The 18,688-nt window shown below is 59.0% G+C and overlaps 1 protein-coding gene across 6 annotated transcripts in view; it reads left to right on the top strand.

The window, feature by feature from the left end:
• BCAR1 (BCAR1 scaffold protein, Cas family member) overlaps positions 1-18,688 on the top strand; it is a 37,416-nt gene that overhangs the window by 8,300 nt on the left and 10,428 nt on the right. For 2 of the 6 annotated variants that reach the window (XM_014848380.3, XM_070500432.1), the window contains exon 2: positions 15,117-15,728. In XM_014848380.3, the coding sequence (XP_014703866.1) occupies positions 15,117-15,728 (612 nt within the window). Of the gene's footprint in view, positions 1-4,647; positions 4,864-4,934; positions 5,355-5,406; positions 6,198-15,116; positions 15,729-18,688 lie in introns of those variants that run through there. The other 4 variants (XM_014848303.3, XM_070500431.1, XM_044761616.2 and 1 more) reach the window with 4 other exon arrangements.

The following is an 18,688-nucleotide window of genomic DNA, read 5'->3' as shown; positions in this document are numbered from 1 at the left end:
CAGAGAGAGATGGGGAGGTGGAAGAGGGGGATGCAGAAGAGAAAAGGGGGGCTCAGGCTACTGGGGTCAGCACCCTGGGGTGGGGTGAAGAGCCCCTAGGAAGTGCTGGGGCCCAAGGGCCCAGCTAGGCTCACCCCCACTCCAGCCTCATACCTGCTGTGAACAGAGCTGCTCTGAAGCAGGCGCCTCCCTGCAGGTGCTTCTGCTGCTTTTTAATTTTCAAATTAGAAAAGCCATTAAAAGAATTAGGAGAGTGTGCTGCTCTGGTCCTTGACAGAGCTAGAGGGAGGAGGGGAGGCTGCGGGAAGGTGGGGGGCACTGGATGTGCTGGGATCCAGGCCTGAATCTGGGGAGTTGGTCCCCTCTGTCCACACACCCTCCCTTATCCCTCAGCTATGTCCCTGCACCTGGTGGCTCGGTGCCCACACCTGTGGCCCTGGTCCTGCCCTTGCACCCAGGTCTCCTGGGGGGACGTTGAAGGGATGGCAGGTTGAGGACTGGAGCCTCCCTGCCCTGGAGGAGGTGACTGGGAGGGATTTGGCTCCAGGCTGTGTGGCCCGCCCACCTCCCCACAGTCAGAGTCACCACTGTAATGACGAATGGACTGCCCCGCTGGTCACTCCACCTTCGGGGAGCAGGGGAGGATGGGAAAGCTCTTTATGGCTGACGGCTCCAAGACCTGCCCTAAGAGTACACACTCTACTCTGGGGTCACCTGAGTGCTTTTCCATGGGGACACGCCTCAGTAGCTGAGGGGTGGGTAGGTTATGGTTGTAGCTCTGCCAGTTCCTGGTGGTGTGATCCGGGCAAGGCATGCCCCTCTCTGAGCCTCTGGGTAGTGGTAGTTCTGCCCTGGTCCCCATGGCTGCAGTGAGAACTGACTGACATCAGGTGTGGGAGTGTCTGGCCTGTGTGTGACAGCGGTTCTTGATGCAGCCAGGCTCACCTCTTCCCCAGGCCATCCACACAGTCCCCACACCCTTGCCCAGGCGGGGTTGACTCCAGCTTGCAGGCGGGTTGGGTTTTAAGCTTGCCAGTGTGAGTGGCCAGCCCAGGGGGAAGGCGTCAACTCCTCATGGCCCTCCAGATACATCATTTCTTCCTGTCCCTGGGGCTGGCAGCACTCACCTCCGGCCTCAGGAAATCCTTTCCTGCTGCCGCTCCCAGCTCCCAGACCGGCTGGCCATCAGCTGACACATCCAGCCATGCTCTTGTGCAGCTGGGAAAGCCAAGGCTTTAGGAGGGGGAAGGGGCTGCTTGCAGGCACACTGCGCAAGCCATTTTAGCCCGCTATTTTCACATTGTCATAAACACGTTCTTGCATGATTTTGGTCTTTGAAAGTGCCCTCTTAATAGCTGCACAATGCTTCTTTGAGAGGCTGTGGTTTGCCTAACCAGTCTCCTATAGCTGGGCATTTGGGTTATGCACCCCACTTTTGCTGTTGTAAATGCTGCAGTAGACATTGTTGGGCCTGAAGCGAGAATACTTTTTCGTGCAGTGGGTCTGACCTGAAGCATTAGGCTCAAAAAGCCCAGAGAGTGGGAGCCAGCTCCCAAGCTCTTCTTCCCACTTAGGGTCTGGGCTCAGCAGCAGCCTTCGCCCCACTGCACGCTGTATGGACACATGAGAACCAGTGTTCCCGGGCGCTGGGCCTGCCATGTTCCCTGAACAGACAGCTCCTCCAGGCCTGAGGGGAGGGGTTGGTGAATGCCCCTCCAGCCGGTGAGCTCATCCTCAGCCTGGCTGGAGTTGCCAGGCCGCTCCTGGGGGTGACTGACTGTGGTCTGGGAGAGTGCTGGCACCTTGGCAGCGCGCCTGCAGCTCCGTCCTGCAACTCCTTCTCCAGGCTCATCCTCGTCAGTGGCTCCTCTCCTTCCTACCTGCACATTCCCCAGCACCCGTTTGGGGTTGAACCCCCACTCACACACTGAGGTTCTGGGCCCCAGTTCTGAACTCAGCTGTGTTTGCCTGTGCTTGGGTCTCAACTGCCTGTCCTTTGGTGTCTCTGGGTGTAGTAGGGTCTTTGGCTTTCCAAGCCTGGTGCACCTGCCCTTGACTCCTTCCTGGCCTGTCCTGAAGGTGCACAGGGCAGTCTGGGTGGACTGTGGTCTGGCATCTCCACTGTCCCTTCCCTGGCCGCCTGCTCTGTCCCTTCTGTGGCTGGGAGTCTGTGGGATGGGGTGAGGGGCTGTAAACTGGTTCTCAACCTCTTCATCTGTAAAATGGGGCTAATCAGGAAGCCTGTTTTGCAGGATGGCTATGGTCATGAAATGAGCACAGGGTGCTGCTCCCTCAGCCTGCCCAGTGGGCACCCCTCCCACATCCACCCCCCCCACACCGGGTGGCGTTCCTCTCCCCCTCCAACTACCCCCCCTTCCAGCACAGTGGGGCACAGATCCTGAGGCCTTGATTACAAAGCGGAAATGCCATTCTGGGAGGCACAGGCTTGGGGGGGAAGGGAGTTTAAGTGGAAAAGGAGCAAATTTTTGAAATGCCTTCTCCTGTGCTGGTTTCCCCTCCCCCGCCTACCCGCCCACACAAGCAGCACCGCCCCCAGGGCCCTTTAATCCAGCCCGGGAAACGGGAGGGTCTCCTGTTCCCTTGGTCCCAGCCAGCCGCCTCCTGTCTCCCAAGGCCAGCTAGGACGCAGCAGGGCCAGTCCGCTGAGGGCCAGGCCTTTTGTGTCCCCGCCCATGCCCGCAGAGACCTTCTGCCTAGAGCCTTGCCAGCAGGGCACTGCCTAGCCGTGAGGCCTGGTCCTCGCCCCTCCCCACAAGAGGGGAGACCCAAGGAAAACCTGAAGACTCCCCTGGCCCCCAGCACAGACAGGCCCCCAGCACAGACAGTCAGATAACTCATATATGTCCCAGCTGGTTTTGATCTTCTCCCTTGGAACCTGGGGTGCCAGCCAGGCTGAGGACAGGGTGAGGGTTTAGGAGGGCCAGGCCCACAGCTTCCTGCCTGACTCGGGCACAGCTGTTGGGAACACGCAGGAGAGGAGGCCCTAGGTGGTGTGTCACTGAGAGCTGGCTCCTGTGGTGAAGTCGGCTGTTTTGAGGGTGACAAGGGGGCCAGTCTTGGGGAGGGCATAGGGTGGCAGCTAGTTGTCCCATTCCTTCTTGGGGACTCTGAGTCACACTGTGTCCAAATCCCACTGCTCCTTACCCACCCCTGTGCTGTGAGCTCTGTCCAGTGGGTCCCCAGGATGCTTTGAAGAAATGCAGATGTCCCAGTGCCCCCATACCCAGTTTTTCTGGAGGGGTGGGATCCAGGAATCTGGTTTTTAACAAGCTCTCCAGGGGACCTATAACCAGCCAGACTTGGGCTGCCCTAGCCTAGCCCCTTTGTTTTACAGATGCAAGAGGGCCTGCCCAAGGTGGCACACCTGGCCAGGGGCTGAGTCGGCTGAGCCCTGGGTGTCAGGTGTGTGTCAGGTGGAGGGGTCCACCTAGGGCTTGTATGTGTTTTATAGGCCATGCCTGAGGGTTCTCTGCTGGGCGAAGCTGGGTCTGCCCCACTGCTTCCCTGGCATTGCAAGCTGCCTCATGGTGTCCACGCTCAGCACACAGTGGCCCAGGATGCTGACTGTCTGAGGATCCCAGAGATAAGGCACCAAACTGTCCCATTCTGGAGCAGGTTCCATCCTGGATTTCCCTGCAAGGCTGACCCATGCTCAGGGACTCTGGCACACCCTGGTACTGCTGCGTGGGGTGACAGTCACTGACCTGCAACCTAGGGAGGGGGGACTCAGGAGAACTGTGGTGCTCTCCACTCAGTCTCTCTGTGGTGGTTCTTCCTTCCCCCTCCTTCCTGGCTGTCACCTCTCCCACCCATGTCTCCGAAACAGAGTTGTTGGGGAGTAGGCACAGGTGTTAGGCCTGGACAGGGCTGACGGAGGGATGAGGGCTGGGGTCAGAGCTCCTAGCGCAGAACCCAGACCGCAGCGGGTGCTTCAGAGAGGCTGGATTCAATTCAGTGAACCTGGGTGGCCTGGAGCCACGGGGCACATATCTGGTTGAACAGGATGAGCCCCGGCTTTGCACCCCCTGGGTTATGGAGACCAGCTGGAGTCCCCAGCCTCCCTGCCTTGAGCCTCCATTTCCCCGGGCTCTTATATGGTAGGCTGCACCGGAGTCGGTGCATTGCCCCTTATAATTAGCCTGCTGCTGGCTTGGGCATGCCCCTTGCCCTTTCCCTGCAGATTTACATTTGAGTCGCACGGCTGCTCACGCGCGCAATACCTGGGGGTTGGTGGGCAGGGAAGGCAGAAGTCAACTTGAGGCCGGGCCCTCTGAGGCGCTGGAGGAGTGCAATCCCTGCAGTCTTCCCAGAAGAGGGGGCGTTGGCTTAGGCCTTTGAGGAGGGGAGCATTCTCGCCCATGGTGGAGGGCGGGGACGTGCATTTGGAGAAAAGGAGATGTCCCGCGTACTAAGCTTGAAGCCTGGCATCAGGCTGGCGCATAGACCCTGGCGCTGGGAGTGTCGGGGGCGGGGGCCGGGGGAGGAGGGGCGCGCGGTTCCAGTGGACCGCGCGTGCCCGTGCCTGTGCGCGCCCGCAGCGCCCGCGCCCCTGGGCAGGCGGCTCATTTGCATGGGGAGCCGCAGCAGCCAATGGGCGCGCGGCCGGGCATGCCGGGAGCCGGGCTGGGCCGGGCGGACCGCGGCGGCGGGCGGAGCGCTGGGGGACCGGCTCCGGGTGGCGGTGGTGGCGGCAGTGGCAGGCGTGGTGGCTGAGGCCACCGGACCCGGACCGGGGTAGCTTCGGCACTCTCGGGGCCCTGAGAGCGCTCGGCGCGGGCAGCTGGGTGTGCGCCCCTGCGGGGAGCCGGGGTCCCCGGCCGGCCCGACACGATGAACTACCTGGTGAGTGTGACAGGCGCCGCCAGGGTCGGCTCGCGGCGGCCGGGGCGGGGTCCGCGAACCGGCTTCGAGGCGGCCGCCCTACTCGCCCCCGCGTCGGGCCCAGGCGGGAAAGAGTTAAGCGAGTGGCATTTCCTGCCGGACCTGCGGGTCCTGGGAACCGCTGGCCGCTGGCGCCTCCGCGGGGGCGCGACCGGGCCGGGGTCCGAGGTCCTGGAACCCGCCTCCCGCCCTGGCCCGGGCGTCCGGAGGCGAGGACTGCGGAGGATCCCAGAGCCTGCGCGCCCCGGGCTGGGTTGGAAGGGCCGGACTCAGGGGCCGCTGGCCGGCAGGAAAGTTCCTGGATCCGGGAAAGTTGCTGGCGGGAGGCCCGCTCTCCTCCTGCTGGCTGCCGTCTGCTGGGTGACCTTGGGCCTGCGAGCCCTGCCCCCTAGTCTCAGTTCCCTCGGCTACGAGGAGGGGTCCGCGGTCCCTGGACGGTGAACTTCCAGGAGGTCTGAACTTCCAGGAAGCGGGGTGGTGGTCCGTCCGTCGCTCCATCTGTGTGTTTTGGAGTGGGGGCTACCCCGCCCCCAGGCTAGGTGTTGAGGGCAAGCGTGTGGCGTCCGTGGAGATGTCAGCGCGGCGGGAGCGCCAGTCCCCGGCCGGTTAATGATTCACCCCCCGCCCTCCCGCGCTGGATTCCAGGACCGGCGGCAGGCGCTTCTCGGCCTTTACCTTCCCCGGTTGCAAAAACGGCGGCAGGAGCCGGATTCTTCTGGCGGCGGGAGTCGAGGACCGCACAGCGCCTCCGGGGTCCCAGCCTCCGGCTCGCGCGCGGAGCCGGGGTAGGGGCGAGGCTGCCGCTCGAGTGTCCGCAGCCCGGGCTCCCTGCTCCACATTGCTGCTGCTGCGCGAGGCAGAGCCCCAGGCGGCGTTGGAGGGAGCCGGAGAAGCTGAGATTTGCTGAGGGCTGGGAGTGGTTGGGGAGCATGGGCGGGTTGGAGCCTGAGGAGATGTTGGGGTTTCGGATCCCAGACTGAGGACAGCGGCCCCGTCTTGAGAACCCGGAGTTTCCTTTCCAGCACCCCTACCATGAAGAAGGGTTTAGGCTGGGAGGCACTCTCCGGGTTTGCTGTGGCTTCCTTGCTTCCTTGCAGATTTGAGCCTTGCGGGCGCGGAGATCTTCCTCATCCCCCTGGACTGGGAGACACGCCCTCCCGTGCTCATTTCCTTTCCCGGATGGGGAGCTGACCGTGGGGTCGAGAGATGGCAGGGCTGCCAGGCCTAGAAGAGCAGGTGTGTGCTGGGTGCTGGGAGGACCAGGAGCGGGACTCAGGTGCAGGTGGAACCTGCAGGTAAGAGAGGTCTGGGAGGAGCTGCTGGCATGCTTTCGTGACATTAGCACCCACTACCGCTTGCCTTGGGCAAGGAAGGAGCCCAGTGGGAGCTGAGTGGAGAAGGGCAGGGTAGCCCCAGGTTTTGCCAAGACAGTGACTCTCAGCTCTGGGAGGAGAACTGGAGCTTCTGGCCATGACTGTGCTGAGTAGAGTGAGCACTGTGGGCTGGCACCATCTCTCCAGGCCTGGGCAAGGGATTGAGGTAAGGGCAGTGCCAGTAGGGCATCCTGTTTGAGCTGGAAAGGCACTTGAGACAACCACTCTCCCCACCAGTCATACGGATGGTACACATGAGGAGATTGTGGCACAGAGAGGGACGGGTACTTGTCCTCACAGAACTGGATCCAGAACTTAATCTCTTGCTCTGCCCCCATGTACCCCCCTCCACCGGGATTGGGGGCGCTCTGGTCCTCAGGGTGCTGTCATGCTCCACTGGGGCTGCCAACTTGGTGGGGTCCCTCTGGCTCCAGGGCTGTGCCTTTGTGCCCCCTCCTGGCATCCACTGTTATTTTAGAAGGTCCCACCACTCTTTTTTCTTGAGCCTAGAGAACTCCCTGCCCCACCCCCAGGAGCCCACATCCGGTTGGGGCAGTCAGAACCAGCTGCAGGCGAGGTGCGCTCCCTGGAAGGCTGCCCGGAGGGGCGAGGGGCAGTGCTGGAGGCAGACTTGGAGGGTAGGATGTAGGGTGGGAATGATAGGGATCATTCTCCAGCAAAGACACTGGGCAAGCTCCTCCTCCTCCAGATTCTTAGGGCCCCCAAATAAGGGGCTGCAGTGGGGTCTCGCTCCAAGGGGGTGGGGTTGGGCCCTCTGTCAGCCCCCTCTTCTGGCCCTCTAGCACTGGGGAAAGGCCCTGGCCCCTCCTCTGTTTTCCTGCCCTAACTCCCTCCCACCTCTGAGGAGTGGAGCCAAGTTCTGGGCTGGGGCAGGAGGAGCTCAGAGGGTGAAGGGGCAGGGCCCTGTTTCAGGCCCCCATCTCCATTGCCCATCCCAGAAATCAGGGGTTTGGTACTTTTATTTGATCTAGAGAACCCTACTTTTTGTGCCATTGTGTTCCCCTCCATTCGTGCTCAGAGATGGTGCTGCTTTAGGGCTGCTGAAAGTTACTCAGGACTGGAGAGTGGCAGAGCTCTAGGGGGCTTTAGATGTCAAGGTGGAGAAACCATGGCCTTGTAAGGAGTGAAATCCCTGTCCCACCTGGGCTGTCTTCTGCCTCTCCTCCTCCATCATGACAATTCTGGGGCTGGAGGCGGGGGTTACCCCTATGCTGGGCCTGGTGCTGTCCCTGAAGTAAAGGTCAGCCTCATGCTGAGCCCTCTGCCAAGAGACCAAATCCTGAGAGTGAACAAGCCAGTCCACTCAAGAATCTTGTGAGTCTTCCCTGCAGGGCCCCAGGGACAGAAAAGGAGAGTGATGGGTGGTCAGGCACACAGGTCTGGGATCTGCCACCTTGGGTCAGTTTCCCAGCCTGGGTCAATTCCCTGGGCTGGGGGGTAGTGGTGAGGGTTCTCAGGGGGTTGAGGACCATTCCCAAGCTGCCAGCAGCTGGAATGGGCTGGAGAGTGGAGGGTTCGGCCCTCACGCTGCTCACACAGGCTCATTGGTACTCTGACCCCAGGCCTGCCTGTTCCCACCATCTGTGGTGTCTTGGGGGCTGCAGATGCCATGTCCTGCAGCAGGAGGGTCCTCCCTATGCCACCTCTTCTCCTCTGCCCAGCCTCACAGGGACAGTGCTTGGGACGCCCAGGCAGGGGTTGGGACAGGGGCCTGCTTCTGGCCCAGAGCTGACCCTGGACACAGAGGCATCTGCTATTGCTGCTGCAGCCAAGGCCAGGCTGTGGCTTGTGCTTGTCTGAGGGAGCTACTGGCAGTGGCCTCCCACCAGTGGGTTTTTTTTTTTTTTTTTTTTAAGATTTTATTTTTTCCTTTTTCTCCCCAAAGCCCCCCAGTACATAGTTGTATATTCTTTGTTGTGTGTCCTTCTAGTTGTGGCATGTGGGACGCTGCCTCAGCGTGGTTTAATGAGCAGTGCCATGTCCGCGCCCAGGATTCGAACCAACGAAACACTGGGCCGCCTGCAGCGGAGCGCGCGAACTTAACCACTCAGCCACGGGGCCAGCCCCCGCCACCAGTGGGTTTTTAGTCCTTCATTCTACAGACCTGTCTTCTGCCTGTTGAGTGTCAGGCATGGGGCACCTGCTCTGTTCTCTGAGCCTCAGACACTCCTGGGATGGCTCTAGAATGTGGCCTCAGCCATATTCTTGCTCCCTGCCAGCCATGCACTGAGGCCTTGAGCCCAGACCCTGGCCACTCAGTTGTACCTGGTAGTAGTAGGGGAGAGTGGTGCTAAGGCTGACTAGTCCTGGAGTTCTGCCCAGGATGAAGGCATGGGGATGTATGGGCAGGGCATAGCTGTTGCCCTCAGGGCCCCATCAGAGCCTGTGAGGCAGGGCGAGGGGCTGGTCAGTACCCTGGCCCGTGGGCCTGCAGCTGCTGCCCCTCCAGGGGGATTCCCAGGGCACAAGTGAGCAGGGGTTGTGGGCACAGACTGCTAGTCGGGCACATGCACATTGGGCCTGTATCCATTGACCACCGGGGGCTCCTTGGGACAAGCAAACAGAATACCCCAGAAATAAACTTGGCCTGCGTTTGAGATGGCTCTGGGATGAAGGGAACTAGTGTTTCTCGAATGACTGCTGTGTGTGACGCTCTGTGCTTGGGGCTGGGGTGTGGGTGTGTGTTGGGGTAGGGGACAAGAAGGGATGGAAAAGGCCTGTGAAGTTTGTATTCCTGGCTTCCGTGAACCTAAGCATTACCCCAGGAGCCTTCCAGATCTGCCTCTGCTGCTTTCTGACTGTGACCCTGGCAAGTCAAGTAACTGTCCTGCGCCCTCAGGTTCCCCATGTATAGGATGGAGATAATCATAGTGTCCCATAAGGTTAAAAGAGACGATTGAAGTAGGTGACCAACCCCTGCCTCTGACACGGTCAGTGCTCTTCCTCAGTGTTGTTACTGTGTGACCCTATCAGTCGCATCTCTCCCTTCACCACTCCCAGCCACCAGGTAGCACCCTCCCCCAGAGTCGGGGTTTGGGGATACCCAGAGCTGGCAGAGCCAAGGGTGAGACCCAAATACCCATCAGAGGGCTGCAGTTCTCCCAGACGCACGCCCATTGGCGGCCAAGACCCAGCTGCTCCATGTCCGAGGGCCCGCCTGGCTGTTGTGCTCTGTCGCCCAGAGGACCCCGGGACACAATGAGGGCCATTCTCAGTGGCAGGCAGGGCCTGTGGGGCAACCCTGTTGGCTCCTATGTGCAACAACCAGGGTGTTGTTCTGAGCTGGGCTGGCTGGCTGGCCACTGTCTGGGGAGTGTTGGCATCAGGCTGGGGGCGGGGGGGGGGGGTCTCCTCTGCCCCTTCCCTCTGGCGTGAGCAAGCCCCAGAAGGCCTTCCTGGCTTCCACAGGTGTGGCTATGCTGCTCCCAAGGAGGCCAGGACACAAGGAGAGCTTCTGCCTGAGCCTGCCTCTTCAGCAGCCACGTGCTCAGTACCCATTCTGGGCCGGGCCTGCTGTGTGTATGCCTGGGGATTCCATGCTGAAGGAGACAGGCCCCTCCCATCCTGGGCGCCCGGGGTTGGGGGGCATGAAGTGGGCAATAACAAGACATGTAGGTCAGCACTTGGAGGTAGGGGCAGTGGGGAGCGGGTGCCCTAGGAGGGGCACAGGAGCCTTCCTGGAGGGGTGACACCAGAGTCATGTCCTGAAGGAGGACAGCGAGAGGTTTCCTAGAGGCAGGAATGAGGTGGCCAGAGACTGAGGAAGTCAGGCAGCAGTCTCTGTGGTGCCTCGGACATAGATGGCTGGCAGTGTCTGCCTGGACTGTGATGGTGCCCTGGTAGTGTGCCCTCTGAGAGGTCACAGTGCTGTCCCCTTGCACGCTTGGGGGCAAGCACCTAATTGGCCCAGCAGTGAGAGAGGCTTGAAAGCCAGGCTTTAGCGGGGGTTGGCCCCTCTTCCAAGTTGGGGGCAAGACACTGGGTCCTGGGGGAGCGTGTCCAGAGCAGGACGTCTCAGTGGTATGGGCTTTGCCCTAGCTGGGCTTCTCCTACCATGAGATGTCACCATTTGGATAACCTTAACTGAGCTCTCTGTGCATCATCCCATGGCATCCTGCAGTGTGACTGGCCCCCACCTGCTTGCTGCGGAGGGCACAGCCCTGTCTCCCCCGGCCTCTGCCTGCTCTAGCAGCTTGGCTCATGCCTGGTCCTCTACCTGCATGCTCTTCCCTGGCTGGTTTCATGGTTGCCTGATTTTCATTCTTCATGAGTCAACTGAAGTGTCTCCTCCTTGAAGAGGCCATCCCTGACCACCCTCTATGCAGTGGCCCTGTCTCAGTTATTTTTGGCACCCCACTTTTTCCCCCACCCTAGCAAGTTGTTTGGTGTCTGTCTGACCTGCTGGAATGTAAGCCCCATGCAGGCAGGGGCCTGGTCTAGCTGGGCCTACACCATCTCGTAGAGCCTAGCCCAGCACCTGGCAGAGAGCAAGAGCTGGGCAAATCTTTTTTTAAACAAAAGAACCATCCTATGAAACCAGGATTGTCGTCTTAGCACAGGGCATCTGGGTGCTCAAAGAGGCTAAAGGACTTGCCCAGGGGGAGAGCCAGGCCGAGATCTGGTCTTAGCTGCTGTGGAGTGACTCGAGAGAGAAGGAAGGAGGAGCAGCTGGGGAGGCTTCGAGGCCCAAAGGGGCGGGTACTCAGCCTGCTGGAGCGCTCTGGCTCCAGCAGTACCCAGGACTCAAGGGCTGGGCTGTGGAGAGGCTGCCTCTGGGGCTCTGGGCGGGGGCACCAGCTGACGCAGAGGAGCTCCTGGTGCCAGGCGCCTGGGACCATGTGCCCAGCCCAAGAGGTGCTTGCCAGCCTGGCCCCGTGCCACCCCAGACTATACAGTTGTAGCCGTAGTTGGCCTTGACTGCTCAGTGAGCTCATGCCGAGGGGGTGGGGGCTGGCCACCTGGGCACAGGAGGCCCCAGTAGCTGTCCTGGGTTCAGGTGGAGCCTCCCCCTCCACGGCCTGCCTTGCCCTCAGCCAAGCTCTGCAGCCCCCTAGCCCTCCTGAATGCCCAGCCCTGCCCTCTGGGGCCTGGGTGAGGCCCCTCTGCCAGCCTTCCCTGGGCTGCCCTCCTCCTAAGAGGTGAGGGGCCTCCAGAGGGGCAGTCCCCTCTGTCTGCACCCGCCCCCTCTGACTGGGCCTGAGGGGAATTTTCCTGTGACTCACTCTGCTGGCACTTCCTGTGGTCACTAGGGAAGGGGCTAGGGGACCCAGCGGGTGGCTCTGTGTTCTGGGGTCACTGGGGGAGGGTGGGATGTGATTCCCTGAGGCAGGCAGCAGACCATATTTGGGAAATGCTTTTCTTGCAGGCAGCTTGAGGATGGCCCGTGAGCTCCGGTGGGCTGCAGGGCAGCCCCCACCCCTGCCTGCTCCTCCCGGGGCTCTGGCCTCGACCTGCTTCAGCCTCCTCTGTCCCATCCTGGCTTGGAGCCTGGGAGGTAGTCCACTGTTTTCTTTTTCAGGATGTGTATTTTTCAACCCCAAAGTCAAGAAATGCTCATTAAATACAAATTGAAAAATTCTGAAAAACAGGAAGAGAAAGCATCCCCCTTCATCTCAGACATTAACACTCTTTCTTACCCTCTTTCATTTTTTAAGTTTGATGCTTTATTGAGGCATAACTTACGCTTCAGTGCGTTGACAACTCTGTTGTGATCATGGTGTGGACAGCGTTGCAGCAACTGCAGTTCTGAAGGACTTTGTCCTGCTGCTCGCCTTGGTGCTGGGCTGAATCTGCCTGGACTGCCTTCTGCCCTGGGCCTTGCCCTGGCCTCTGGCCCTTTCTGGGGCCGGAGGCTCTGAGCTGCTTTGGAGAAATGGGCTCCCTGCTGGTTCTCTGCAGGCCTGAGAGTGCAGTCGTGGGGCCTGGAGCACCTGCTGCCTGCCTGGGCCTCCTTTCTGGGCCACCGTCCTCTTTGGTGATGTTCGGTCCTCTTCCCTAATCCTCCGTACAGCAGGCGGGGGAGATGGAGCCCAGAGGGGCACTTTCTGGCAGCAGATACTGGTGTGGAGGGAGGGGGTAGACCCTCCTGGACTTGAGGCCTCACCCCTACTCTTTTCTCGAGTAGGGCCCCAGCTCCCACTTGCTATTTCTGCCCAAGGGGGATGTGGCCTTTCTTTTCCACCTAGAATTCCAGCTCCTGCTTGACCCCTTGGAGATGGAGTCTAGGGGACAGAATGAGACTCAGGCCCAGGCGGGGTAGGTCACACAGCAAGTGGGTAGCCAGAACCCAGGTCCCATTTCCAAATCAGGGGTCTAGACCAGGCTCTGTGTCCTCAGACTGCAGGAGACTAAGAGGAGGGCAACCAGAGCTGAGGCCTGGCTGGTGGGGCCAGAGCCTAGATGGCCTGGCACTGTCCTCTCCACAGGCCTGGCTTCTCTCATGTGTGAGGCCTGGGCCTCTGCTGAGCCCACTGAGCTCTCTGGGTAGCCAGGGCCTCCTGCTGCCCTAGGAGGCCAAGGCAGCCCTGGCCGCCTCTCACCCAGGCACCCCTTTGCTCCTGCCCTTTCCTGGAACTGACCTTGACGCTCCAGCTGGGGACCCTCTGTGATATCTCTGGGCCCAACCGGAGCCTGGCACCTGCATAAGGCGGGGGGCAGTGGCAGCAGTGGCCAAAGACTGAAAAGGAAGCGGCCTCCCTGCCCGGGTTCTCTATCCCAGTGGCATGCTGGGCCTGCCAGCTCAATGTCTGCCCGTGCTGTGGTCCTCCCGCCTCTGGTCCCACAGCCTCCCTCAAGTTCCCCAGAGCTGCTTGGCTGCAGGGCCTCTCCGTGCCAGGGCCCCATGGAGCACATGTCCCTGCTCCAGGAGGGTTTGCTGACTAAGGGAGCCTCATGGCGGTGCCCACTTCTGGGGTAGCTGTGAGCATCACAGGAGTAAAGGCAGGCTAGGGGTGCTGTTCTTTGGCGGGCCTCGGTCTGTATGAGAGCACTTTTCTCATTTTCCCCATTCATTCCTGCTGCCTGTCTCATTCCCTTCCTTCTTCCAGAAGCGCCCATGCTAATGTAATGTGTCTGGAATCTGTCCTTGGATAAGTGTCTGTGAAAAATACGTAGACTTGTTTTATAGACGTTTGTAACATTTACGTAAAGGCTTTTGGGCTGTAGATCTCCTGTTTGTTCTTCTCAGTCAGGAGGGCATGCCTGACATTCCTCACCAGATACCTGGACACCTACTGGAGCACAGAGCAGAGTCACCGATGTGCGTGTCCTGGTTTGCTGGCTGGAACCCTGAGCATCCTTTGTGGAGATCTTGGCCATTCTGTTTTCCCTTTCAGAGAACTCACTCCAAGTTTTGTTGGTTTTCCTTTGGTGTTCTTGTCTCATCCTTGCTGGTTTGTAGGAGCATCTCCAGATTCTAGATAAATCACTTTCTTGTCATTTGGTGACCTGTCACCCTGTCAGCTTTGTGTTGTCCACTATCCAACAGAAACTGTTCATTTCGATGAGGTTGAATCCATCTATTTGTTTTTGTTGTTGTTACTTTATATTTTGTATTTTTAGGGTCTTTGTTTTTGGGGTTTTGTTTTATAATTTTTTCCCACATCAAGGTCACAAAGATATTCTCCTGCTGTTTTTTCTTTTATTAGCTCTAGAGTTGTACCTTTCACATTTAGGTCTTTCGTTGCTCGTTGGTTTTAAATGTGAGACAAGTGTCCAAATTGGTTTTTCTTCCTCCAGTGACTGAGTTTGCCTGCTGTCACCTTTGATGCAGTCTTACCTTTCCCCTCGCCATGTGGTACCGAGTTCCCGTAGAGCAGGGCCTCTTCTGAGCCCTGTCCTGGCTGCAGGTCCCAGTGCTGCTCACTGATTTAGAGTGTGGCATGTCCTCACGGCCAGTGCTCCTTTGCCTACCATTTTCAGAATTGACCTGCTTGTTCATGGACCTTTAGTCCCCCATTTAATTCTAGAAGGATTCTTTTTCTTTGGTCTGATATATCAAAAAAAAAAATCCTACTGGCATTTTTATTGTAATTGTAATTTATTAAGTAAGCTTGGGCACATGGGCTTTTTACAGTGCTTCATCATCCCACCATGAACTTGGTATGTTTTCCCCTTTATTCGGGTTTTCCCTTGAGCCCTTTGTCTGAGCGTAAGCATTTTTTCCTCTGAGGTCTCGTGCAGCCTTTGCTTGATTAATTCCTGGAGAGCTTGTAGCCTTTGTTGTTATTGTGCGACGTCTTTTCCGTGACATTTCTCATCAGTTATTGATTCTTCTAGTTTATTGGGTTTTTACATAGATGATCATATGGTCTGCAGATGATGACCGTTTGTCTCTGTGTGTTCCCTCCCCCCTTCTTTCTCGTGTTTTCCTCTTGGCTGATTGCACTGGCAGGGCAGGAGGACTGATGAGTTGGAGCAGGGAGGGTATGCATCCTGTTTTCTTCCCAGAATGTGGTGGCCATTACTGTCATTATTGCTACTCGCCCCAGTGTTGGTCTGGGTTGTAGTGTGACTTTGGGGGTGGTTTTTAAGGGTATCTTGAGTGCCATCCCTGGAGTGTAGGTGGTGGCAGCAGTCAAGAGGATTTTGAGGTGTTCTCTGGGCTTATTTGAAAAAAAACACAAAATCAACAGGACCTTTCTGTGGGGGGCAGTGGGGGAGGAGGCGCCAGGATCTTGCCAAACCCTGCCTAGTTCCTTTCTCAGTGCCAAGGCCAGAAGCCTCAACAGTCCTGGAGGGGTGGGAGCTCAGTGGCCCACCAAGTGCACACTCAGTGCACACCCTCCTGCCTTCATGCCCACCTGTGTCCTCTCTCCCCAGAATGTGCTGGCCAAAGCCCTGTATGACAACGTGGCCGAGTCCCCCGATGAGCTCTCCTTCCGCAAGGGCGACATCATGACGGTGCTAGAGCGGGACACTCAGGGCCTGGACGGCTGGTGGCTCTGCTCACTGCATGGGCGCCAAGGCATTGTGCCCGGGAACCGCCTCAAGATCCTCGTGGGCATGCATGACAAGAAGCCAGCAGGGCCCGGCCCCGGCCCACCTGCCACCTCAGCCCTGCCCCAGCCTGGCCTGCACACCCCGGCTACCCAGTACACGCCTATGCTGCCTGCTGCATACCAGCCCCAGCCCGACAGCGTCTACCTGGTGCCCACCCCCAGCAAGACTCAGCAAGGCCTCTACCAAGCCCCTGGGCCCAGCCCACAGTTCCAGTCTCCTCCGGCCAAGCAGACGTCCACGTTCTCAAAGCAGATGCCACATCACCCATTTCCCAGCCCAGCTCCCGACCTTTACCAGGTGCCACCAGGGCCTGGCAGTCCCGCCCAGGACATTTACCAGGTGCCGCCTTCTGCTGGGATAGGGCATGACATCTACCAGGTCCCCCCTTCCCTGGACACACGCAGCTGGGAGGGGACGAAGCCACCAGCAAAGGTAAGGCCACACTGGCACAGCTGGGCAGCGCCCCTGCTCGCCCGGGCCCCAGTTTCTGGTCACAGCAGGGCCCAGATAAGCACGCTTGGGGTCTCCGGGGCTCCAGCAGCGCCTGCATGTTTGGTCTGGTGTCACCGGGAGGAAGTGAACATTTGGGGAATGTGTTCATCCTTCTGGTGAAGATGGGTGTGAACAGGCTGGGGTAGCCCAGCAGTGCAACCTCCGAGCTGGCCTTGGATGATGAGGTGGCCTTCAGGAGTGGGAGGTGTCACTGTGAGGCAGAGGATGCAGCTTGTCTAAGACCTGGAGGTATGGAAAAGTGTCTGCATTCCAAGTGGGCAGGTGAGGCTTGGCCGATGAGCCAGAGCAGCAGGTTGGGGACAGACTCCCAGGGCCTGGTGCCCCCTGAAGGACCAGCTGCCTTCCTGAGGGGGGAAGGTTTTGCATAGGAGTAACCTGCCCAAATCGGTGTCCTAGTAAAGTCATTCTGCCCACAGAGTGGAGGGTTTGGGGAGCATTGAGGGGTCCAGACTGGGGCGGGGAGCCCAGGAAAAAGAGGGTTGTGAGGGGAAAAGTCAAGTATGGGGCGCAGTGTAGCAGCTAGGCGAGGGTGGTCAGAAACCCAAAAGTGGATTGACGATAGAGACGTTTCTTTCTCACACACCGTGATCTGGAAGTGAGGAGTACAGGACTGATGGCAGACTGTCGGGCCACGGTTCCTTCTGTCTTGTTGCTCTGCCATCCTTGATGTGGGGCTCGTGTCTCATGGTCCAGGGTGGCGGCTGTGTGAGCTCCAGCCAGCATGGCTGCATCCTGGCCAGCAGGGAGAGGAGGGAGGGACAGGGGAGAGGCCATCCACCTCATGCCCAGGGCCTCCCCTGGGTGTGTGTGTCAGCCCGTTGGACGAGGGTGGAGCACATCTTCTGACCAGCCCTGCTCCGCAGGTGTCCAGCCCATCTCCTCTTCTGGGGCATGTTAGTGTGCCAGCGGGTGCCTGCAGGGTGACCTGTTTGTGACTTCTGGAATGTGGGGAGGACACTGCCTGTGGGATTGCCATAATAGGGTCACCCTGAGAGAGACTCTGGTTCCAGTCCCTGTGGACTTTTCCTGATGGGATGCTGGGCCGGGGGACACGGCTCTGATCCCAGCACCCTCACCTCCACACCGGCCTGCTGTGGGCCCCTACGTGCCTAGTCCATCTGCCTGTGAGGAGGCGGCGGGACTGAAGAAGGAGGCCAGACCCTCAGCCTCACCCTCAGCTTTGGGCTCGATCAGAAGCAAACTTTTCTTCCCTTTGGCCTGTGTCTTCCCATGCCAAGTCCCTTCAAGAGTTAGGGAGTGGCGTTTCCTGAGGCCTGGAAGCAGAGGAGGTGTCCCGTGGGCTTTGAGAACAGAGCTGTCATACTCAGCTCTGTCTCCTCCATGGCTGCTTCCCCGTTATAGCTCACTCAGGAGGATGCAGAACAACTCAGCCCATGCCGCAGGGCACCCAGCCCCAGCTTCCTGACTCACCCCTCCTCAGATGGAGACCACGGTGGGTGGTGTGCCCCAGAGGCCCTAGTGGGAGAGCAGGTGGTGGGCACAGCAGCTGGCTGTTAGGAGAAGTGGCCTGGCTCTGCTGGGATCAGCTTCCTGGGACTCAGCCCCCTCCTCGTGTTTGTGCCATGTCTAATCCAGAACCGCCTTTATCTGGAGAGACAGCAGCCAAGTGGGCGTTTACCCCATGGCACTGAGCCTGTCCTCAGAGCCGGTCTAGGGTTGGCTTGTCCATGCCAGCTGGGCAGTGGATCAGCAGGCCGTGTTGTCCTGTCCCTACTCACAGGGTGGAGCTTGGCACCCAGGAAACCTGGCTGGAGGTCATTGGCAGGCTGAGAGTGGGGCTCCATGGACGCTGACCACCAGGGGACCCTGGGTCACTGGTGCCTGCTTCCTGCCCTACCTGCTCCTTCAGCTGCCTGGCAGAGACAGGCCGGTGGCAGAAGCCTGTCATTCTGGACTGGGATAGCCCAGACTGGGCTGCTCCCAAGATGGCTTTAGGGAGAGGAGCAGAGCTCTGCCAGGGGAGCATCTGTCCTGTGGGGAGGCAGCAGAGAGCAGTGGCTGGCCGGCGAGCCTTGGGACAGGCCATAGTGCATTCTCCGACACACTCACACTCACTCACACACACAGTCCACGCCCTGCACCCATCCCAGGGAGGCACACCCTTTCCCCTCCCTCCTCTCCCTCCCCATCTTTTCAGTCAAGCTTGTCCTGGTGCATCTCTGAGGCTGGGGCAGGCGTGGAAGCCCCCTGGTCTGGGAAGCAGCTGTGAACCCCTTGTGTTGGGCTGTAGACTCGACCCCATGTTTTGGCTGTTGGTTCTGTTCCGCTCCTATGCCAAGGGCTTGCTCGCCGACTACCTCTGGGCTCACCTGGCTGGGCTTCTCTCTCCCGGGCCCACTGGTGGGGCTGCCCAGAGCCTTTGTCCCTCAGGGCCCTGACCTGGCTGGTGGCCCAGGAGGGAGAGCCCTGTGTTACCCTCCCTGAGAAGCCTCATTGCTTCTGGCTGAGCAGCCTTCATTGCGTCTGCTTTTATTTTATAATTGTGAAAACGATGCTTGTTTGTCACAGAAAATGCATAATGTATGAAAAAGCCTAGAGATGAGATTCCCCAATCAAGAGGTAATCACTGGGAAATTTTGGCATATTTTGTCTAGCATATTGTCTATTTGTCTCTCACAGATTTGTACACATACTTTTGCATTTTGAGGTTGTAAATCCAACATTAGATGTCGAAAGCATTTTGCTGGGTCCCTAAGCATGACTGTGAGTGACGGCTGCCCCTGATTTTCTTGTGTTGCCCCCTCCCCTGGGGGCTCTAGGCGGTTTTTGACTGCCCGAGTCTTTTACAGACAGCTAGGCGATGAACATCTTGGTGTGTCTGTGCCCACATTTCAAGGCTGTGCTTTCGTAAGCTTTGT

Source organism: Equus asinus, chromosome 28, assembly GCF_041296235.1.
Source record: "Equus asinus isolate D_3611 breed Donkey chromosome 28, EquAss-T2T_v2, whole genome shotgun sequence".
NCBI classification, from domain to species: Eukaryota; Metazoa; Chordata; class Mammalia; order Perissodactyla; family Equidae; genus Equus; species Equus asinus.
The sequence above is the reverse complement of the archived record's forward strand: the minus strand, read 5'-3'. Positions and strand labels throughout refer to the sequence as shown.